The 16,968-nt window shown below is 39.5% G+C and overlaps 2 protein-coding genes across 2 annotated transcripts; one reads left to right on the top strand and one right to left on the bottom strand.

The window, feature by feature from the left end:
- Positions 1 to 847: 847 nt before the first annotated feature.
- dpf2l (D4, zinc and double PHD fingers family 2, like) lies at positions 848 to 6,006 on the top strand. The gene is made up of 11 exons (XM_072663074.1): positions 848 to 887; positions 1,445 to 1,605; positions 1,709 to 1,816; positions 1,919 to 2,115; positions 2,212 to 2,301; positions 2,395 to 2,479; positions 2,608 to 2,739; positions 2,955 to 3,086; positions 3,399 to 3,511; positions 3,639 to 3,720; positions 4,901 to 6,006. The coding sequence occupies exons 1-11, from the start codon at positions 856 to 858 to the stop codon at positions 4,981 to 4,983; spliced, it is 1,215 nt and encodes a 404-aa protein (XP_072519175.1). The 5' UTR covers positions 848 to 855; the 3' UTR covers positions 4,984 to 6,006.
- A 1,773-nt stretch (positions 6,007 to 7,779) lies between these two features.
- Positions 7,780 to 14,225, bottom strand: chrm1a (cholinergic receptor, muscarinic 1a). The gene is made up of 2 exons (XM_072663476.1): positions 13,389 to 14,225; positions 7,780 to 8,508 (listed from the first exon to the last, which is right to left on the bottom strand). The coding sequence occupies exons 1-2, from the start codon at positions 14,112 to 14,114 to the stop codon at positions 7,780 to 7,782; spliced, it is 1,455 nt and encodes a 484-aa protein (XP_072519577.1). The 5' UTR covers positions 14,115 to 14,225.
- Between the last annotated feature and the right edge of the window lie 2,743 nt (positions 14,226 to 16,968).

The raw sequence follows: 16,968 nt of genomic DNA, 5'->3' as shown, positions 1-16,968 counted from the left end.
AGTGGCGATGACGTAAGCGGAGGTTGTAGCCCTGCCCCGATCCAACGAAGTCACAAATTTAAACCCTAAAAAAGCGGCATATCTAAAATAGACTTAAAACAATGTAGCTCAAATGCACCACATTCAGCCATAATTCAATGCTTTAGTTTTAAAAGCCAATTATTAAATAAATATTGTGCATTGTGTGTGTTTGCGTTCTTGTTACGACGGTGCAATTACACTGGAGTGAACACAGTGTTCTCCAGCTACGTTACCCGCTGGTTTAAAAAGTGAAACGAATAGAAAATCAAGGAAAAATAACTATTTTAAATCATTGTTTGTGTTTCGTGCACGTAGTCGTCGAAAAAATTGGGTTCCCCCGTACTAAAGTCATCTCTTAGCTGTTTTAGGGGTCTGATCAGGCATGTGCTTTTGTTCTCTCCCATTTGCCCATTTCACGTCCACATGGTGCTGTATAATAAAGTGGGAATTACGAGCGGAGCGAGCATTAGTAATAAAATTAACCAAGATCGCTTAGGATTTTAAAATGATTGTGGTGAAAGGAAATAAAAGCAGTTAAAACGAGGGGGTTCATTCAACTGGGTTTCTAAATTGAGTTCACGGGCTTTGTTTGAGATCAGCGTGCAACCGCACAGTGTTGCCATACGTCATACCATATTGTAAGGCCAAATAGTACCCGGTGTCATTAGTAGTGCATTAATACAGTGCGGTATATTATAATATAGTACATTGTGGTACAGTATGAGATTTGGGAAGCGGTCTGTGTTTGAATAAAGGGGAGGTGGTCTCTGTGCTAGTTCCCATAGCTACAGTGCGCACGCGCGGCATCCGCACAACAGCCTATTACGGCAAAAAATGGCGGCCGCCGTTGAGAATGTTGTTAAAGTGTGAGTGGATTTACCTTTTTTTGAACACTTAAACGAAACCCCCCTGTTTGTTTTAAGTATATAATCTAACCGATCTACACTGCAGATGTTATAGCGAATGACTATGTAAACGAAAGCGGGTTCGGTTCGCTTTAGTTACCGGTTTAGAGTGGTTTGCTAACTAGCACAACAGCTGCAGCTTGTCCATTCATTGTTTTCCAAGGGAACCTGGTACTGGCGTGGTGGCTAGTTAGCTACTAACCTTTAGGTTGAATACCTTGTGGAAAATATGAATGAGATATAAGCTAGCTATAATAAGCGCTGCTTATTGATTCTTTGTGCTTCAGTTGCTGAGGCGCGTTTTTATGTCGGTGTATGGCGTAGGAGTCTTAGCCATGTAGGTTAGTTAGCTAGTGCTAGCTATTGTTCGGCTTTACCTCGTCTCTCTGTTTACTGACAATAAAATGTTAAGCAAACAATTACTTTTTATAAAAAAGGCTTTTTTTGGAGACAGAATTTAACTTCGCCATGTTTATTTTTTGCTTTAATTCATTAACACGTGTCTGTATGTGCTCTAGGTTGGGGGAACAATACTACAAAGATGCCATGGAGCAGTGCCACAGCTACAATGCCAGGCTGTGTGCAGAGAGAAGCATTCTCATGCCCTTTCTGGACTCCCAGACTGGAGTAGCTCAAAGCAACTGCTACATCTGGATGGAAAAAAGACACAGGAGTGCAGGTTTGATATGCTTACTTTTTAATCTGCTAATCTGTTACCCTGTTGTTTCAGGGAGTCTGACTGGTTTCTGCTACTGACTGCTACTCTCTTTGTTTCTGGCTAGGTATAGCACCAGGCCAGCTGTACACATACCCTGCCCGTCGCTGGAGAAAAAAGAGGCGAGCGCATCCGCCAGAAGATCCTGCTTTGGTTTTCCCCCCACTCAAATCAGGTATTTGATCTATATATGAGCATCTTTATATATATATATATATATATTAGAAAATTAGGAAGCTTAGCTGTTGTCCTCTGTACACATACTTTGTTCCAAAAGCGGAGCTGGAATTGGGGCTAAAGAAAGATGTGTTGGGGACGTTGGATGGTAGCAGTCTGGAGGCCTTGCTGAAAGGAGAACCACTAGACAAGAGAGCCCCTCCAGAACTCAGGGGCCCAGAGGAAGACACCAATTTGCCAGAAATTGCAGGAGCAACTGGGGCAAGTAGCCACAGCAGCTCCACACGTGTCCGAAAGGTATTTAGTTTGAATGACCACCATTGTTAAAATAAATGTATGGTAAGTAGATGTTTGACAGTATATGGATGATTGTTATCAATGTCTTTATATTAGAGAATCTTGGAACCAGAAGATTATCTGGATGACTTGGATGATGAAGACTTTGAGGAAGAGACCCCAAAAAGACGAAAAGGAAAATCCAAGGTAGTCTATGCTGTGACACAGTACAACTTTTTTCTTTGCTGATGAAGTGCAGTTTTTGGAAACTGGAGTTAATTTGTGTGCTTTGTCTGTTAGGGTCGTGGAGTTGGAAATGGAAAGAAAAAATTGGAAGCTGCTGCAGCAGCACTGGAAGACCGTGATAAACCTTATGCCTGTGACAGTAAGCTGTGTTCTTGGATAAATGTTTCGCTATGTGTTTGGAATTGCAAACAATTGCAAATCTCCCTATTTTATTGGCTTGTACTTGTTTAGTGGCAGACTTAAGTCTAATGTAAATTGTATTTCTAGTTTGTGGAAAGCGTTATAAGAATCGGCCAGGCTTGAGTTACCACTACACCCACTCTCACCTGGCTGATGAAGAGGGGGAAGACAAAGAAGAAGCTGAGATCCACACTCCTGCACCACAGGAGGAGACAAAGAGTAAGTGTTCTCAGGCATATGCAAATATTTTTTTTCTTTTTTTATTCAACGCCTAGTGCTTGGTTGTTACTTGACAAGGGCAATCATAGCTGATGGTCTTTCAATGCATTTTAATGTAAATTTGGATTTGAAAAGTGCCAGACTCTAGCCTATTGCTTGCCAGTTTAAAGGTGTTAAACTATTTATAGAATTTACATAAATCGTTTCACCCTCAGCCCCTAAGAAAGGACCTAATGGTTTGGCACCTCCGAATGATTACTGTGATTTCTGCCTGGGCGACTCGAACATGAACCAGAAGACCGGCCAGTCTGAGGAGCTTGTGTCCTGCTCTGACTGTGGACGTTCAGGTAGTCCATTTTCTCATATCACTAACTCAAAGGTTAGTTGATGATAAAAACAAACCCGTCCAAACGTCTTTACAACAGTCGCCATACACCTGGTGCAAAGATGATTCTTCTAAATGCAATTCATTTCAGCAGAACTGATACTGATACAGGGATTATATTTTTCTATGTGTGTTATTCACACATAGTAATTCACACACATGCGTCCTTGGAGTCACTCTGCAGTAATTTGTGGGAATTGGTGACCACACCATCCAGTAATTTTTATAACTTGAGTGCACCGATTGATATTTCTATTTTTTTTCTCTCGCCCAGGCCATCCTTCTTGTTTGCAGTTCACCGCAGTGATGATGGCAGCAGTGAAAACATATCGCTGGCAGTGTATTGAATGCAAATGCTGCAATGTTTGTGGTACATCTGAGAATGACGTACGTTTTTTTATGCATGCATGTGTGCACCCTCCCTCTGGTTTATACCCATATGTTACTCACTCAGCATAGCAGCCCTAATAATATGTATATAAATGTGTATTAATTTCTGTTTGTGCTGACTCAGGATCAACTCCTGTTTTGCGATGACTGTGACAGAGGATACCATATGTACTGCCTCACTCCCCCCATGTCAGACCCCCCCGAAGGTAAGTTGTTTGCGCAGTCACATTGCCATGTTTGCAACAGATTATTATTTATTATGCTTATTTTTTATGTGATGGTTGCATTTGGTAATTCTTTAAGACCTGACCATGGTAAACCCTAGTCTATTGGATTTGGCTGGGGTTAAAGAAAGCATAATTTTGCTGGCTGATAGTCATTAATAGGCATTGATAGGCATTAATGAAGAGGATGTATGTACTTAATTTCTGGTGCGTTTGGTGCTTGGACAGAAATAAGCAAATGCATTACAGATGACCAAAACAAGTGTAGATTGTTTATTCACCACAGTACCTCAAAGTTATGAGTTCATACAGAAAAGGAGTACAGAAAACATCTCAATGTCGGATATAAATGAATGTTTTAAAACGTATTTACAGACAAAAATGAGAACTTGATCACAATACACACTTATAAAAGACATCCACAAAAATTGTAGATCTCATCTCAAGAAGGAAAAATTAACACTCACCAGAAAGAGGATATCCTGCTGTTTTTCAGCTGCTCGGTTGTTTAAACCTTTTTATTGCTAGGAAATGAGTGAGTGCCATCTTGACCATTAAGACAGTGTTCATATGTAGAAGATGGAGCCGTTTCCTCAACATCGGTCAGACCAAACATTTTGAAACTAGTCTGATATAAAAAAAATATTTTTTATATCTTTGACCCCAAAACTTAATACCCACATTCTTTCACAATACACTTGATGATGCATCTAAATGAGGAAGCCGCAGCATAGTAAAAATAAACCTCAATAAACATGTTTACCAGCACTGGTTTGCTAGAGGAAAGAATCATGGGTCCAGAGTTCTTCACAAACAGAAAAGCATGTTGCTTTACCTAAAGTAGCTTCTGTCCCATTTTAGCCTGACATAAATGCTTAATTAATCAGTGGCTGTTTTTAGCCTCTGGCTGCATTTTTGCCCTGATTTCATATTGGTCTGAAACTATGAGTGAAGTGAGCAGTTTACACTGTTCTTACAGCTTAGAATAATGTGGCATCACTGTGAGCTGCTTCTAAAGAGAACATCTGCTAATCTTGACCCATTCATCATCTGTGAGGAGTCGTTTGAAGTTGGTATCTGTGTTCTGGTGTCTGCTTGATTAAACAGTAATGAAGCTTGCATTGTTGGTAACAGCTGTGTGCTTTTGTGCTTTCCTGTACAGGAAGCTGGAGTTGTCGCTTGTGTCTGGATCTTCTAAAGGATAAGGCTTCCATCTACCAAAGCCAAAACCCTGCAATGGAGTAACCTTCACAACAGGACTGATTACGAGGCCACACAAGAACACACATTTCATTCTTCCTCACACACCCAGTTAAAGTTCTCTTTTACACTACGTGATGTACACACCCCCTCTGCCCACGACTCATTTTTCCTGCCGCTGGCCTGAGGCGCGAGGCATGGCATGGCTGAAGTGACTGTGCAGTAGCTGAAGGAGTCGGGTGTCTACGGCTAGAGGAAGAAGGAGAATTCCGTTTGGAAACGGCCCTCACCTTACCTCACCTGTCTCTGTGTACTTACTTCTGACTGTTACACATTTCTACAGATCTTAAGTGTTTTGAATGAACTGAGCACACTAAGAAAAAGAATGAAGTGGATTATTTTTCGTAGATTTCCCTCATTAATGGATATTAGAGCTGATTATTTGATTAAGCGTCTGGTTTTATCTGTTGCCAAATTTTTGGTTTGCTTGTTTACAATGCATGTCATTGAACAAAATACATGGCCTTATTCCAGGATATGATGGATTTTATTATCTGTGTGTATCTGAAGTATACCTCTGTTATTGTATCCTTTCATGGTGCCAAGGTCCAAAGGTTCTAGGTCCAAATTCACTTCCTTTTTTTTTTAAATTTTTCCCCCCCTCTCTTTCTGTTTTGGGCATTTGAAAAAGTAAATGTCACCTTTTTGCTTTTGCTCTAGACATGTATGATGGGCAGTATGCAGCTATAATCTTAAAAGAAAAAAATCTATATATGAATAAACAATCATATGGTTATGAGCATATGATGTGTACTCAACTCACAGAGGAATTTCTGAAGGCTTATCTTTTTTAGTACAATTTTGTACATTGTATACATTATATAGCTGGTGTACTAACCCTATTTAATGACTGTGTACTGTAACCTTTTTGTATTTGGTTCTGTGAGGTTTTTTTAAGAATATGGTGAAACTTGGTTAGTATTTGGTAATGAATGTAATGCTGTCTTGTCTTTCTTTTTTTCTTTTTTTTTTCTTTTTTGTATTGCCCTTTCCTCAATAAATATACATGTAACACATCAGCATGGATCGATAGTTTCACATTTTTAAAACACAGCAAATATCATTGCTAACCATTCAGTAAACCAAGATGAGAAAGTGGGATAGGATTTGAATAATACAGAAAAACGTCAGCTAGAATGACTTAATGTAAGTGCTAGTAAAGTATAAAAGCTGTAGTCCTTTTTGGATATGTGTCCATGTCCAACTGCTTCACCCCCAGTCGCTCAGATGCTTCAATTTAGCTTAATGTTTGTAACCAATGCAATGGATAAACATGAATTCTGTTCACATTAACATGCATTGAAGTAAAATCACATGTTTTGGCACAAAGACCTAAGTTAACACTGTCACTGAAGACATCTGTGACAAGAGTTTGGCACTATACCACTTTTCTGAAAACAATACCGATATAGAAACTCTGAATATGAGCTGATTCACACAGCTGGCATAACTGCGACGGCAAAACCTCTGTATGTGTTAAAAATTAACTTGCAGTAAACAAAAAAATGATGCATGATTACATTTCCCCTCTAAACTGCACTGGATCTGAATTATAAGGTTTATGAAGAGGCAAACTGTAAATGTTGTTACATGCAAGCTTACATTGCACACACTGAACTGCCATAAAAAAACTAGTAACCTAACTAAAATACACAATGTGAACAAAAGTATTGGGACACACCAATATGTCATTCAGTTCCATTACCATAGGTGTATAAAAGCAAACACCTAGCCCTTTACACACATTAGTGAAAGAATGGATGGTTCTGAGGAGTCAAACTGCACATTACAACAAGTCAGTGTGTGAAATGTCTTCCCTCCTAGATATTCCACCATACATTTACATTTACATTTATGGCATTTAGCAGACGCTCTTATCCAGAGCGACTTACAAAAGTGCTTTGCTACCATCAGCTGTGAGTGGTATTAAGGTGGAAGCGTTTAGGAAAAACAGAAACTCAGCCACAAAGTGTCAGACCACATAAAGTCACAGAGCGGGGTCAGGGCAGAGAGCTCAGGAGAATAGTGTAGAAAAGTCTCCAACGCTCTGCTGACTCAATAACTGCAGAGCTCCAAACCTGCTGTAGAGCTGCAAAGATGGACCACCTCCTAATTATTCAATGGACCAGAAGACCAAAGGAGGCTTAAAAGCTTGGGACAATGCACTGCAGATGTCAGCAGCAGATGAACTCATAGCCCTTGCATATGTACAGATTACTAAATAAATGTATAAAACTTACAAATGAATAAATAAACATAGGAATTATTATCCGCTGCAAAACAGCTGAAGTTTGATGCTATTATTAACTCACAGGATAATGCTGCTGCCATTCAAATGGGATGCTTTATCCCGTGTGTGGTTGTGGTGTTAGTGTTTACCCTGATATCTCTCAGTTTTCTCACTCTAACCTGGTTTGGCTTAAAATGTATTTTTAGGCATTACTGTGGGAGTGACTGGGGGTCTTCAATAAGGCTACTGCCCAGGCCTCACAAGACCATGATGCGTCCCTGCCTAATTTAGGCTACATGTGGCTACTGTTGTCATTATGAGACCTACTTTACTTAGCTCCATAAGTTACTATTATTTAGGCCAGTTCTGGTGTGAAATCAGATTGGATTTGTTCTTCCTTTCCACTGATTTCCAAACGTCCCAAAACTGACTCTGAATTATTCCCCGAATACCAATACTGGGTATCGGATCAGAGCCATAGCTGTAGCTATTATGGTGGCAAAAAAAAAAACCTCTTTGGGAAAAAGGTTTACAGATATTGTCTCAAGTGGCTAACTGCCCCGTGACATAGTCCACCTAGTCCCCTTCCTTAGCTCCTTCCACCTGCAGAGCAGCAGGGCCTTAAAGGTGACCCGGAACTGTTTATTGCAGAGCGCATAGCAGACAGGGTTCACTGTGCTATTGACGTAGCAGAGCCAGTAGCCCAGCTGCCACAGTCCCTCAGGAACACAGTGGTCACAGAAGGTGGAGACCAGTACCATGATGTTGTAAGGCGTCCATGTGACTATGAAGGCCAGGAGGATAGCACTCAGTGTCCGAGCCGCCTTCTTTTCTCTGATCAGAGACCAGCTACGGGGCTTGCGGCTTCTCTGGGCCCTCGTCTGTGAAAGAGAAGAAGCTGGCGTGTCTTCGCTCGGGCAGGAGCCACTAGATTGGCCTACTGACTGCTGGCTGTCTGACTGACAGTCCGCCACATGGACATCCGACTCCATGTCCGAGTCGTTCACAGAATCTAGTCTCTTATTTATCCGAACAAGAGGAATGTAGGCTGTGAATTTCTCCTCGTCTTTATTGCTGAGGCTGCCGTTGGTGTCAGTCTGTGGGAGGCTGTTTGTGAGGACCGTGTGTGTAGGAGGTTTAATGTAGCTCTCTCTCTTCTTCTTCCACCATGCAGCAGTGCAGTGGGTGATTGAGGGACAGAGGCTCCTTTGCCTGCCCTCTGGATTCGGCTGGATGGTTTCCTGAAGCCTGGGCTGGGGCTGCTGCAGCTCGGATGACCTCTGGAGTAAACGTGGAAATGCAAAAAAGAGTCCAGTGTTATCCAGTGCACTAATAACTACACACTGGCCTGGTTTTGGGTTCTTTTATGATAAGAGTTCTGTTCAGAGTTAATCTCTTATGCACACATATACATGACGGTCATACATATACATCACAGGTCATACATGTACATCATATGCAATATCCATGTATGACCTCAATAAACATAATTTGAGGTAAACTGAATTGATACTGTGTAAAGGTGTTTCTGCATCTGTGAGTACCAGCATTGTGCCGTTTCACATATGTTCATTTTTGTTAGCATGAAGGATAAAGGCAATATTTCATTTGTTAACATTGCCAAAGCTAATGTAAATGCAATGTCATTTTAAAGCATATTCTGAGTCAAAATATCACTTGTATTCATCTTACACCATGCATGAATGCATAAAAATGCTTCTAAATAATTGAGTTTTCAACTCAAACTGCATTAAACAATATTCAAGGATAAACTGTTGGTGATCAGTTATTAGTCATTTGTATTTCTGTCCCACGTTTCTATCTAAAAGTGTCTGAAGGCCAAACAAACCAGCTCGATGGAAATGTAGGAAGAAAATCACATGGACCGCAGTGAGGGAAACCTAATACATGTCCCTGGTTTCACAGAAAATCACATTCACATACGGTATGTCCTGCATGTCTTCACCATCCAGCTGAAGTGTGTAGAATTAGACTTTTAGAACAGTTTCATACTCATGATAAGTTCAAATATTAGAAGTTGGCTGTCCGATATTGCAGCACTCTGTATATACATCTTCACTGTTTGCTGAGTGCCACAGCAGCATACGTTATGCTATAGCATATGCAGTATAACAGTATTAACAAGTGTACAAAGACTATTCTGAAGTACTGATAGTATCATCAATGTTTAACAAACAGTACAGTGCAACTGTACCTCATCAAATGTTTTTGTAATTTAAAATATATAGATATATATGTATCTCCCAAAGCAAAAAAGCCTGGCTGTGCTTAATGAGTAGATTTTGTAATGTTCCCTAAAGCACACTACTGTTTTAAATAAGCTCACGTCAATACATTTTATTAACATATTCAGAAATTATTGAAATACATTTTATTTCCAGCAACAAGCCAATGAGCACTTAAATCTAGCAACATAGCTATTAACATAGATTCATGCACTGTGGAGTGTCATTCAAAATAACTGCATCATGTAGTTTTTTAACTATTTATTGTCTATGGACATTTAAGGGGATGTCAGATCATTTGTTCAGTTACTGGTGCTTAACATGTTTTAACTGTGGGAGGATTTCTGCATTTTCCGTACTAAATGTAGTAAAGGGGAATTGGAGTCTGTGTCTCCCGTTATTAAACAGGTCTATTTAAAGGGAACATACTAAGCTTAACCGGAGCAGCAACAATTTTTCATATAAAAAATATGACTATACTGTACATTAAACTGTGCATTGCTTTAATATAAACAATATCGTTAATGTCTATTAAATGATCTTGTTGATGTCACATTGACACTCTATGAGCTTTACAGTAGGGTTTCCTTCAAGCTCACCTTACAATAATATGCATTTTTTTAATTGGAGCAATCTACAACTACTGATCATTAATAAATACAAGCCAGGAATACCTGTGATGTAATATACTGGTGTAGCACACATCTAATGTGTTATGCTCTGTCTTTTGATTCAACTCTTTTCCATATCCAAGATCCAAGTCATACTACACACCGTTTAAAACATGAATTAATCGTTTAAGTTTGCCAAAGTAGGGACAGTAACATTTACAGACTTTTCATCCAGTCCTCAAAACAGCCACCAGTAAGTGAGAACACAGAGATGACCATATCTTAGTATGCAGTTATCTGATTGGCTTAAAATCAAATCAAATCAAATGAATATTTGGTGACAAGCACATTAGTTGTTGACATCAAGTAAAAAAAAAAAAAAACTTTTTTCTTTAAGTAATTTCATCTCAAAGGTGGTGGCGTGATTAATGGGTGTGTGTGTGATTGATATGGATGTTTACTCTAATCAATGTTCCGTTTTAGAGACACTTTCCAGCTGAACTCAGTAAAATGTAAGCAGCATTCAAGACTGGAGACCGAATTCTCCACAAAGAGGTCAAACAGACTGGAAAAGCTGCTAGTAGAAAATATTCAGACAAGCAGAAAAGCCATTTTCATGTAAATGACCCAGCTCCAGCATGAAAAGGGCTCCAGCTGTTCACAAACTGCAAGGTGAGAAGAGCCCCCTTTCTCCTGAATGAGCACCAGTTCACCAACGACCTGAATAAGATCCTCCCCACCTCCACCCCCACCTCCCAGACCCCCTGCCCTTTGTATGATCAAATTTACAATCTTCTCCTGACGATCTGAAAACACAAAGAGAAATGTCCAGATCCACCCCCGCCCCACAGAGATCAACAGGACACCAACAGACACTTCAGGAGACAAAAGGTGAGAAAAGCCAGACCTAGTTTCACCGTCCACCCAAAAGCACTGCTGTGATCAATTAGCACCAGTTTTCACAAACATTGTCAGTAAATTGCTGTGCAGTAAAACTGGCATTGCACAACATGCCACAGCATCTCAGCAGTCAAAGGATCTATCCTGAAGATCTTCTTTTATAGGTTTTCATCAACTGCTAAAATACGTCTGCTGACATGATGCCACATTGTACCAAAATGCTAAAACCAAAACTACACTCAGATCTGACCAAAGTCAAATACTTGACCTTCCATCAAAATCATAAAGTACCAAAACCCCAAACCTAGACAGTATGATCACATCTGGATGCTTTTGCCCACTGCAGAGATCAGTTAAATTTTATCACATAAAACCTCTCACTGCTATGAATAAAGGGACATGTTTTTATTGGATTCACAGTACGTTTATGGACCTTGAACATTTCATGGATAATTTGTATTGCAGGCTATTCCACAAGGGGGCGCTAAACGTTTGCATTTTGATCATGCTACACACAAACTGATCCTAAAAATAAAGGGATTTTACTGAATGTATTAATCAGCAGCTCCTCTTATCTAAACTGTGCGGCTGTGTCATTTATATGGCAGATACTCAGCATTAACCATATTTATGGCAACACTAAAAATGAACACAGTATTAATAATGCATTATATGACATACAATATATCATATGATGACTGTAATAAGCACTTGTATACACTTGTATATAAGCATACATATATAACACCATAAGTATAAGTGTGTGACTTTATAAAGATAGGTTTCATAATGCATTGTAAAATCTGTTCATAAGAACATTGTACATGATAATGTATACTTTTAGTTATTATGCATCATAACTGTAAATATACAGGCGTATGACATTCATTATAAGGTATTATCTATGCCATATAATGCATTACAAATGGTTATAGATTGGGTATCAGCTATTTTAGTTGCAATCCAGGTCTGAGTCTTTGTTTTGCCTACAATGTTCAGAGAATCATCAGGTGTTTTCAAGGTGCCAATAACTCTTTTTTTTTTAAACATTTTTAAACCAGCACTGAAGAGCACATTCAGAACTGGGTGGAGGCTAGCAATAATGCTTAATACACACATGCTGTAGAAACCCAAATAACAGTCACCTCACTGCTTTATAATATTTGTTATATATGCTATAAATACTTATGCGTAACTATATAGACGTATACAGTATATATATGTGATACATATATGATATATGTATATGATATATATGTATGATAGAATGATTTTAAACCCATTCATAATCTCAAAGGTGAACTGATACATTGTGTTGCTGACATAAATACATACAAATGAGAGAATATGAAGATACATATATTCATAATTTTATTAATTCATAATCATTATTTATCTACATTTTTTGTAACTGAGTGTCTTGCTATCCCTTTCTGCTGTGACACTGAGAACCCACTGTGGAACTAATAAAGGATTATCTTATCTAATCTTATCTTATAAATAATATATCAGTAATAAGTGTAAAGGGAAACAATGGTGAGCCTGGTGACGGTGATGAAAACAAAATGATACACAGCCTTTAGACACAATGTGGTGTAACTGCAGTACAGAAATGTAAGGTAACGTATAACACACTGTTTACATTCTTGAATGTCTGTGTTATGAAATTCACAGAAGGTCAGTTGAGCTGAGGTTGTACCCACTGACCTGCCTCTCCAAGTTGACTATGTGGTCTATTACAGTGCCACAGTGGCGTCATTTCAAATATTCTGTGGCTTTTGCCTTCCCCTGTCTGTTCCCTGTCCTTTCTTCTTACCAAATCACCTCACCGTTGAACATCTCTCCTGCTTGTGCACAGCCAGCAACGCTTACCTTTATAATATATAATAATATATATTCTATATATAATATATATATATATATATAATAATATATATAATAATAATATATATATATATATATATATATTTAAAGGAAAAGGAAAATCCTTATTAACTTTCAATGGAAGTCCATTTAAAAATAATTTAGTCAATTTATTTATTTTGGAGCATTTCTATTGATCCTTTCATCATGAAATTTCATACAATGTGAAGAGCAACTGGTAGATTCAAATTTAAAAAGGGAATAAGAATATAAGTAAACAATATATTGTAATAATAAAATGTTTTGCAATAAAAGTTCCAGTTTCAGTGTTTGTTATTCATCCATCTTTAAAATAAGCAATATCAATTAATTTATAAGCTCATGAATTCTAAAACCTGAACTCTAGGTTTATTGTGGTTTTGGAATATCGAGTAAAGTCCTGCAGGGTTGTATTTTAGGTCAGATGAAGTTATAAGAGTAAAAACTGTGTGGGCTTTCATACAGGATCTAAGAGGTAAAGCTCTGTCACTCTTAACTCACCTGTGATGACCTTTTGGTATCACCCCCTCGAGATGCCATCAACACCGCCAGTTGCTGCGAGCGTTTCTCTGTCTCTCGGTACACCTTCCAGTACAGGGCCACCATCACACTGACTGGCAAGTAGAAAGCAGCAATAGCCGTTCCAAACGTGATCACTGGCTCGGACAAGAACTGGATTGAACACTGGTCTTCCGCCACTGTCCTCTGGCCCACTATGTGTTGCCAGAACAAGATGGCTGGCGCCCAAAGTATAAATGACACCCCCCAGGCCAGGCTGATCATCAGTGCTGCTCTTTTGGTGGTCCGACTGGCCCGATAGGTCAGAGGTCGAGTGACAGACAAGTAGCGGTCAAAGCTGATGGCCAACAGGTTCATGACAGAGGCATTGCTGGCCACGTAATCCACAGCCAACCAGACATCACAGGCCAAATTTCCTAGTGTCCAGCGGCCAATCAGGATGTAGGTAGTGTACAGGTTCATTGAGATGGTGCCTAGGATGAGGTCAGCCACAGCCAAGCTCAACAGGAAATAGTTACTGACCGTCCTGAGGAGAGGGTTGACCCTGAAGGAGACAATAACCAGGATGTTGCCTATGATGGTGATCACTGAGAGCGGGACGGTTATCAAAGTGATCATGGCCATCCTCCAGGTGATAGCCCCCCCAGCAGGCTCTGCAGTATCATTGGAAGTGTTGGACAGAGTAAAAGTGGCTGCCGTGGTGTTCATTATGACGGGAGGCCGGACGATTATCTCGATTCACTGGACTCCAGATACATGGCCATCCTAACCGCCATTGCAACTTGTATTGCTTCGCATTTTCATGTTAAAATCGTCTCGCAACCTGTGTGGACAAACAAGTCTCTTATCAGTGTCAGTGGCATACACAAATTGTTAGACATCTGAGGAAGCATTAGGCTTAGAAGTAGCCAAACAAGAACTATGTAGTCCAGCTGTAGCAAGGTGAAATGGACATTGAAAGTGCTGCTTGTCTTTCATGTGGCCCCGTAAATGCTTATCTAATCAGGTGTGCTTTGTGATTAAATGTTTCTAATGACTTATTGTGACGTACAGTTCGAGAAAGGTGAAATTGTTCACTGTTGTGCACGAGTGTTGCACATCAAAGTGCTGGACAAATGACTTGTTTTTGTATGCTTTTCACTTTAAAAGGTGCCTTAAAATGGAAAACTGTATTTACCATGGTCAAATTGAACAGTGAGGATTCAGTGCATGGAAATGATGTACAGTGAACCTCAAACACTACTGTTTCTTTGCTGAAAAGAAATTACAGCATAACCGAAACCCTAAAACCCCAGACCTATTACATAACAGCCTTGACTAATTTTATTTACCCCCCGAAATGTCTCTAAGAAACTTTTCCAGGCCTAAAGCGAGGAGGTGATAAAACACAATGGCTACTTCAGAAGAATATGGTGTTTTTGATACTTTTGGCCAGTTTTCTCAGACAAGCAGCACTTCCCCACTAACTCTGTAGGTTAAGGACACCGATTACTACGCAAACCACATCTTGTGATTGTGGCTTTTTCTATAAACTGAAACTCAGTAAGAAACGAAGATAAAGCCAGGGAAGCAAGCAGATATCAGTGCTAAGCCGATTCCCTAGCCGATCATCCTTTACCGTGTCCTCTCTCCAACTCAAAAGCACTGTGCCACATGAGGAAGCCAAGCATGGGGAAGCGAGAGGGTGCTAGGTGGGTGCTAGGCTAAAAGCAAACCCAGCTAGCTAACCGTACACAACACCCAGAGGACACAAAGAGGACAGCAATACTAGTAAATCTGGTAAAACTTGAAAATATTTGCAAATAATGTATTACACTGTTCTTGTTACAGTGCTAAAGGCAAAGCTATGCTTTGTTATGTATGCTACATGGCTCCTGTGATCCGTTTGTGGTGATGTAAACCAGCCAATAAAAACAGAGAGTGACATTTTTTTTTCATGAGACCACCCTAAAAGATCTTATAAAATAGCAGAGTTGTAAAAAGTCTTGTAAAGCTGTCTGAGCATTTGTCAAAGTCATAAAATTATACTCAATAAATGCATTTTATGGAACCTTCAGTCTCTGAATTCATTGTACAGTACACACAAATATCCAAATATTTGTGGACACCCCTTCTAATGAATGTATTCAGCTACTGTAAGTTGCACCCATTGCTGACACAGATGTGCAAATGCACACACACACACACACACACTAGTTGGTCTAGTCCTTGTAGAGAAGTACTGCCAGTAGCATAGGACTCTCTGGGGTAGATACACATGAACCTATTGGCACCAGGTGTGTACTAGAGGGGTATAAAGCCCCACTAGCATTGAGCTGTGGAATTATGTTCTCTGAGAATTGAGGTGGTGATGATCCTACATCCTGACCTCACTAATGCTCTTGTCTCTGAATCCAATCAAATCCTTATGGCAGTGCTCCAAAATTTGATACATATACAGTACTTATATACAAACGCATCTTATTTATCTGGGCACTATACTTTTATTTACTGAGAAAAACACCAATAATAGAAACACCAAGAACATTTATATAAAAAGTAATGATTTTATTGGACCATTTCCAAGCCTTTTTGTACGGAAGCCCAGTATTATTTGTAATTATCCTATATCTGGTTTGGTTAATACATGCTTTAGTAAGTTAAATCAGGTGAGCTGCTGTAGCTGAAGAATTTAATGCAGTTGTGTGAGGAGTCGAGATGAAACTGTAACCAAGTATGCATCTTTCTGACTAGCTCCAAAGGATATCAACAGCTTTTTTCAAGGGGGACAACTTTTTTAACGTTTTTTTTTATTTTTCATTTAATTCAATCATATCTCAGGTCTTTACAGTGTTAGTCTTTACATGGATAAACTTACTCATAGTCCAAATAAATGGTGTAAAGAAGTTTGTCAACAGTACATTTGCACAGTATTTTCTGAGATTGGAGGATGTATACAACCCTCAAAATCCTTTGAACAGCCCCCCAGACTCCCACCTCATTGTCTACACATTGCATGACAACTCCTGTAAAAAGTCAGCACCCTGATCCTTAAATCAACCTTCTGGGTGGACTTATTTTGGCGTTGCTGTTGCAACAGCAGATGTGGGACAGCAACCTAAATTGAAAACTTGAAGTACTGTATAATTATAACCACTGTATAGCTGTGATCTAGTTTTCAAGCCTGATCTGTAGAAGACCCACACCCCAAATGCATGTGAATCTGAGATGAACTTTATCTTTAAGTATTTTTAAGTGAATCTACTGTGAAGGTCAGAAGAACTAGATAACTTGTCTAAAGGCTTCAGAAACAGATCTGAAAGGTACAACAAGCACTTGGACCGGCTGTCATACATCAACGTCTTAAGAACTTAAATATTTAACAAACAGCACTTGCCTCTCCGTCCACGGATGCAGATCCTTCTCCAGAGCTCGACAGCTAATCCCTTAATGCCGGCTCTTCGTCACGAACGGCCGTAACTCAGAAACACACCACGTTTACTCCACCCTCAATGGCAAACTGCAGAGAGTTCAAATAAAGCAGACGGAGAGGGAATGAAAGTGGGTCAGCATGGACCATGCC

This window comes from Salminus brasiliensis, chromosome 19 (genome assembly GCF_030463535.1).
Source record: "Salminus brasiliensis chromosome 19, fSalBra1.hap2, whole genome shotgun sequence".
Classification (NCBI taxonomy): Eukaryota; Metazoa; Chordata; class Actinopteri; order Characiformes; family Bryconidae; genus Salminus; species Salminus brasiliensis.
The sequence above is the reverse complement of the archived record's forward strand: the minus strand, read 5'-3'. Positions and strand labels throughout refer to the sequence as shown.

Coding starts and splice junctions, on each gene's coding strand:
- dpf2l (XM_072663074.1), top strand. CDS start 856: ATGGCGGCCGCCGTTGAGAATGTTGTTAAAGT. Junction 1,606..1,708: donor AAAAAGACACAGGAGTGCAG/GTTTGATATGCT, acceptor GTTTCTGGCTAG/GTATAGCACCAGGCCAGCTG. Junction 3,512..3,638: donor GTGGTACATCTGAGAATGAC/GTACGTTTTTTT, acceptor GTGCTGACTCAG/GATCAACTCCTGTTTTGCGA.
- chrm1a (XM_072663476.1), bottom strand. CDS start 14,114: ATGAACACCACGGCAGCCACTTTTACTCTGTCCAACACTTCCAATGAT. Junction 8,509..13,388: donor ATACCAAAAGGTCATCACAG/GTGAGTTAAGAG, acceptor CGTTTACTCCAG/AGGTCATCCGAGCTGCAGCA.